General features: G+C 33.1%; 1 protein-coding gene across 1 annotated transcript; it reads right to left on the bottom strand.

Moving 5' to 3' along the window:
* Positions 1 to 3,456: 3,456 nt before the first annotated feature.
* LOC107745232 (epidermal growth factor-like protein 6) lies at positions 3,457 to 5,098 on the bottom strand (the record flags this gene model as incomplete). The annotated part of the gene is made up of 2 exons (XM_016559086.1): positions 3,457 to 3,675; positions 4,836 to 5,098. Coding segments are annotated over 2 exons (371 nt in total), but the record flags the coding sequence as incomplete, so codon positions are not given.
* Between the last annotated feature and the right edge of the window lie 589 nt (positions 5,099 to 5,687).

Genomic DNA, 5,687 nt, shown 5'->3' with positions numbered 1-5,687 from the left:
TTTTATTGGTTTAAAACATTTTTTGCCGCTTTTGCGTTCACTATTAATACATTTTGAAGAAGCAATTAAAAATGCTGGAGCATTTGAAATAAATATATATATATATATAATTTTTTTTAATACTAGACAAATCCAATAATAAGTCACATTACGAACTAAACACTGGTTTCCCAAAAAAACTGATGCATACAATAAGAAAGAGTTTGTGCTCACTGTGAGAAATACTTCAAAAAACCCTTTCAAAACTCGTTTTACATTTTCCAAAAGTGTCTAAAAAGCTCAAACGCAGGTGTTCAGACAGTCACGCATCTGTTGCAGCCGAACTCATATTCAGCTCGGACCAACATACTACTCGTATGAATAATGTTCATTATTGCATTTTCGCACATTCTTGTCATTGCAGTTATTGTTGCGGGACGCGTGTAAAATGAAATAACCTACATTATCAGGGCTGTGTTAAATGCATAAATGATGCTTTATGAAGATGAAAATGTATAATAAAGCTAAAGACACACGCATTTTGAGTGTCATATCAACACAAGGCGTTTCTGAACGATTCAAACGGAAAGATTGACCGAAAACCGAACAAAATATATCATTCACAGAGAGAGAAACGCGGTTAAACAAAAGAGAGATTGTCCTCCGGCAGGAGCGCAGGCTGGGGGGAATGTGCGTTACACAATATCGATGTGTTTGTTGAGCTGCTCCGTAAATAAAGACAAACTAGCTAACGCTAGCCTACTGTAACAAACAGCGGATAACGCGTCGCGTAAACGAACGCGTCCAAACAGCGAGAGCGAATGTATCACTGCGCCAAACATTCACAAACGCGGTAGAAATAAAGACTTGTGTTACCTGTCAGTCCGGTCGGATTTGCGGTAACGTTATTCCTTTGCTCCAATGACAAGCTCCCGAATAGGATAAATCCGTTTCCAAATCCCCCGCGGCAGAAACGAGCTTTATAACCCCATTTAATAATATCCTCATCAGAATAAAAACGCGCAGCGTATTCTCTGAAGTGTAATTTCTCTTCAACTGGTGTTTTTTTATTGACACAGGTGCGGGCCGTGCTTGTTTTCTTTAGGAGAGCGCGCGGACGGACCGAGGACGCCCCACGAATATAAATACGTTACCGGTTATTTGGAGGCTTAATATATTCAGCCGTGTGAGGGACCGGTTTCAAAATGGCGGCCCGCGTGGATACTTTTCAGCGTAAAAGTCCTGATGGTTCGCTAGCGCGATTGAAAATAAAAGCCCTCGGTATTCTTCCTAATTAAAACGATTCAAGACTTTTTAAAAAAAAATTTTATAATACTTTATATTTTCTCTAATAGCACACGTACGTCACGGAGACGTCTATTTGACATCTGCAAGAAGTATTTTTTAGAGCGTTTGCTCATCTGAAATATGTCTATAGGACGCTTCCTATCAGATGTCAAGTAGACGTTTAGAAGATGTCTTTGAGATGTTTATGATTTAGAATGTATGTATAACTGACATCTTAAAGCCATCTATCAGATGTTTGTACACTGCAGATGCTTTCCAGATGAAGTGATCTTTAACAGACATCTTGCAGACGTACGTGTGCCATCTGGGTAAGTTACATTATAACACCAGTAGGTGGCGATTGTCTGTCCTTTGAATATTATGAGTGCATATACTTCTTCCTTCTGATTTTTCCATTCATATTATTTAAAAACACGTGTACAAAGAAACTCTAGAAAAAGTACAGAATTACAAGCGACAGTATGCAACTATGTCAGGGTAGCAGCATATTTAATTTTTGATTGTTTGGCCCTTCTCACCGATTACATAATTTAAGACCTACTCTGGGCCCTTTTGAAGATTTTTTTTCTGTTTGTTTCTTTGTTTGGTGATGTTTTGCATTACTTATTGCATTATTTAATTATTTAAAATTTTATATTGTCTTAATGCTTTTGTTGGTTGATTTTTTTCTGATGTTTTGGTTGTGCAGCACCTTGGTCAGCATTTGTTGCTTTTAAGATGCTTTATAAATAAACTTGACCTTGACCTTGACCTTTGACTGGAATGAAAATGAGGCTTATTTTTCCCATAAGAGCGGGTGCCATTAGTAAATTTAATGCGTCTAACTTCCGGTGTCATCCACTTCTAGCTATTTTTAGCTGTACAAAACAGCTTTTTTTGCAGCTTGTTCAGCTGACGAAACATTTTGGAAAAAAACCTTTCCGTAGAGTTGTGAAAATTATGTGACCTTTATACATTGCGTGCCATTGTAAAATGATGATGCACTTTCGAAGCACTGCTTCATGAAACTTCGAAACCTTTGCAAATCATTATTTCGGACCATTGGTTCAAAGTCACGTGATTTCAGTAAACAACCCTTCCTTACTCCACAACTCTTTAGAAATTTGAATGGTTCACTGTAGGGGGACGATGATCTCATGATTCACAGTTTGGCGAACCGTTGAACCAGTGTCTATGCTTTTTACCTGATCTCAGTTCAGTTTGATACATTTGCAGACATTTGTGTAATTATAAGGAAGAGTAATAGTTAAAAGTCTCTTAGACAAGCAAACATAACAAGCCCTGCAAAAGAATATAAAAGAACGCGTTATACAGACACTTCATCATATTTAATAGTATTTGATGATTTGTTAATTGCATTTATTATACTTTAAATAAAACATTTGCAATGTGTCTGTAAAAGTTGTTTTATGCATGTTTTGGCCAGAGTTTGCATTGCATTTACTCAGTTTTGACCAGCAGCTTCACCAGCGTGTAGAGCGCTTCGCTTCGAAACAGTGAATCATTTTGCGAAGCAGTTGATTCAAAGCTTCGCAAAGGTTTATTCTCCCATCAGTATGTAAATCTATCCCTCACAGCATTTACATTCAATATAGTGTCTAACCAGTATTATGGGAAGACATTTATTTATTTAAAAGTATTTATTTATTTATTAGAAAGAAGTTCTACTACTGAACAAGCTCAGAGCTGATCTACAGAAGGTCTTAAAGTTTATACTTCATTGCTAAATATCTTTATCTTTAAAGAGAAAATTAACGAGATGCTGTCATCTTGACAATGAGTCTTGGCAGAGATGATTTGATTTGAAATTAAGTATTAATAAAGAATTCTATGACAGAAGTGTAAAAATGGAAAATCTCTTAAAATATTTTAATGTAAAGCAAAATGTACAGCCATTATAATGTTGCAGTGTTTATATAATCATACAAATAGTGACTGATTTCTACCTACAATCAGAAAACATAAAATCAATAACACTCAATAAATGAAATTCTCCTTATTTTCATGCAGGTTTGTACCTGCTTATTCTGAAACCTGAGCAACAGCTAAATCTGTCTTTTGTTGTTGTTGTTGTTGTGATGGTTAAAAAAGTCACAAATTAAATGATGTCCTTTGTGGCAATCAATAACACTCAATAAATGAAATTCTCCTTATTTTCATGCAGGTTTGTACCTGCTTATTCTGAAATCTGAGCAACAGCTAAATCTGTCTTTTGTTGTTGTTGTTGTTGTTGTGATGGTTAAAAAAGTCACTAATTAAATGATGTCCTTTGTGGTGCCGCTAAAAGATGACGGTTTTATCATCCAAACAGGGTCCAGAGATCAGAGCCACGTGATCCAGACCGATCTCTCCGCTTACTGACCTCCCACGCTCGGCCTCAAAGATGATCTGAAGAAACAGACACACCGTTTACATTAATAAAGATAATAAGCTGGAGAACATTAAAGTGACAAAACAATTAGACTCTTTTCACCATTCAGTGAATTCAATGTGATTTTTTGTTTTTGTATTGTTTGTAACCTGTTAGAAAAAGTCTGTATTTCTACACTCTTAATATGTAAAAATACAGCACAATGTACCGTATTGAAATGAAGGAATTTTCTGTATTGATTTTTTTTACCTGCATTTTGAATTTTGCACTGCATTGTGTTTTAGGGTTAATGGAAATGTCCATGAAATTAATGGATAATGTCTTGGGGGGAAAATTACCACCAGTACTTTTTTTTTTTTTTTTTAAGTGTAGTTATAATATTTTAATAATACCTATGTAAATATATACTTATTAAAATGTAAAAAATATTAAAGTGATTAAAACAGCAATAGAATTAAAAAAAATGAATCTTAAATATTATTAATATTTTTGTGTGTGTGTACATACATACACACACATACGTACAACTATATTATTAATTATTACTTCATAATAACAGTATAATTATAAATAAATAAAATAATAAAAATAAATAAAATAATTCATATTTTCTGTACACACACAACTATATAATTCGTTTATTATTACTTTATAAATACAGTTTATATTTATCAATTTATGTTTGGTGCTGCTAGTGCAAAAAAAAAAAAAAGATTTTCTTACTCTATATTTTTGTTTTCTAGTGCATGAAAATTGAGATGCAAAAATGACTTAAGATATTAAATCTTGTTTCCTGAAAAAAAAATAAAAAAAGATTTTATGTTTTAAACAAGAAAAAATATCTGCCAATGTGGTTAGAAAAATAAACTTAATTCAAACAGAAAACATTTTTTTCTCATCTTTCTTGTTTTAAGCATAAACTGACTTAATTTTGACAGATTATTCAGAAAACAAGAATTAAGTAAATGTATCTTGCATCTCAAGTAAATTTATTTTTCTTGATTTAAAAATGTTTATTTATTTGTACTAGAAAACAAGACAAAAATACAGAGGAAGAGCATTCTTTTGCAGAGTGGCTCAAATATTACACACTGCAGTTTAAAGAACTTTTAGAAAACAATGTATTTGCTTCACAATTTGTAAATCTCACAGGTCAGGCTGGATAACTGTAACTCACGGCCTCTGGAGTGTTTTCTGTCCAGTTAATGGTGATCTTCTCTGACTGCCAGCTGTGCTTGTGAGGGCTTCGTTTCTCCCAGACGGCGACGGCGCTGTTGTCCAGCTTCACCCGTAAGACGCCCATGTTCTGCCCCTGAATGCGATAATCAAATTTCAGACAGAAGCTGCTCTGACGCATGTAATCATCCAGCAGCAGCTTCATCCGCGCCTGCTCCCTCCTGTTCCCCACAGGACCACCGAGGGCCAAGTAATATTCCCGTCCTGAAGAACCAGAGAAAGAGCCACAATCAAGATTTATGAATTTATTCAGATTTTTTGAGCATGCTTTTAGACTGTAACACAGTATAAAAAAAAAAAAAATTATATAACCAACAACAAACCACAAGGAAATGTTATGCAATACTTATGTGTCTACAAAAAATATGTGTATATATTTATTAAAAATCCAATATTAGTGACAAATGACACAAAATGAACAACATAACTGTAAATAATTATTAATATCAAATATATTAATTGTTTAATATTATTATACTATTACAGTTATATTATTATAGTACTATTTAATATATCAAGTAATATACTTACTATAAGTACTATTAAACATATATGTGTAAATTATTTAAATTATAGTACTTTTAACAGTACTTTTAGTATTTAATATGTAGTAAAAATTAAATCTTAACGTAACTAAAATAACAGCTTATTTATAAATTAAATCAATGTTAAAAATGTTAAATAAATATTAATATCTTCGTATGTACTGTATATGTATATACAAATATATTAATTGTTAAATTACTATTATGTATGTGTGTGTATATATACAGTGGGTACGGAAAGTATTCAG

Source organism: Sinocyclocheilus rhinocerous, unplaced genomic scaffold, assembly GCF_001515625.1.
Source record: "Sinocyclocheilus rhinocerous isolate Xijiao unplaced genomic scaffold, SAMN03320098_v1.1 scaffold3145, whole genome shotgun sequence".
In the NCBI taxonomy this organism is placed as follows: Eukaryota; Metazoa; Chordata; class Actinopteri; order Cypriniformes; family Cyprinidae; genus Sinocyclocheilus; species Sinocyclocheilus rhinocerous.
Note: the sequence above shows the minus strand (reverse complement) of the source record. Positions and strands in the feature narration are given on the sequence as shown.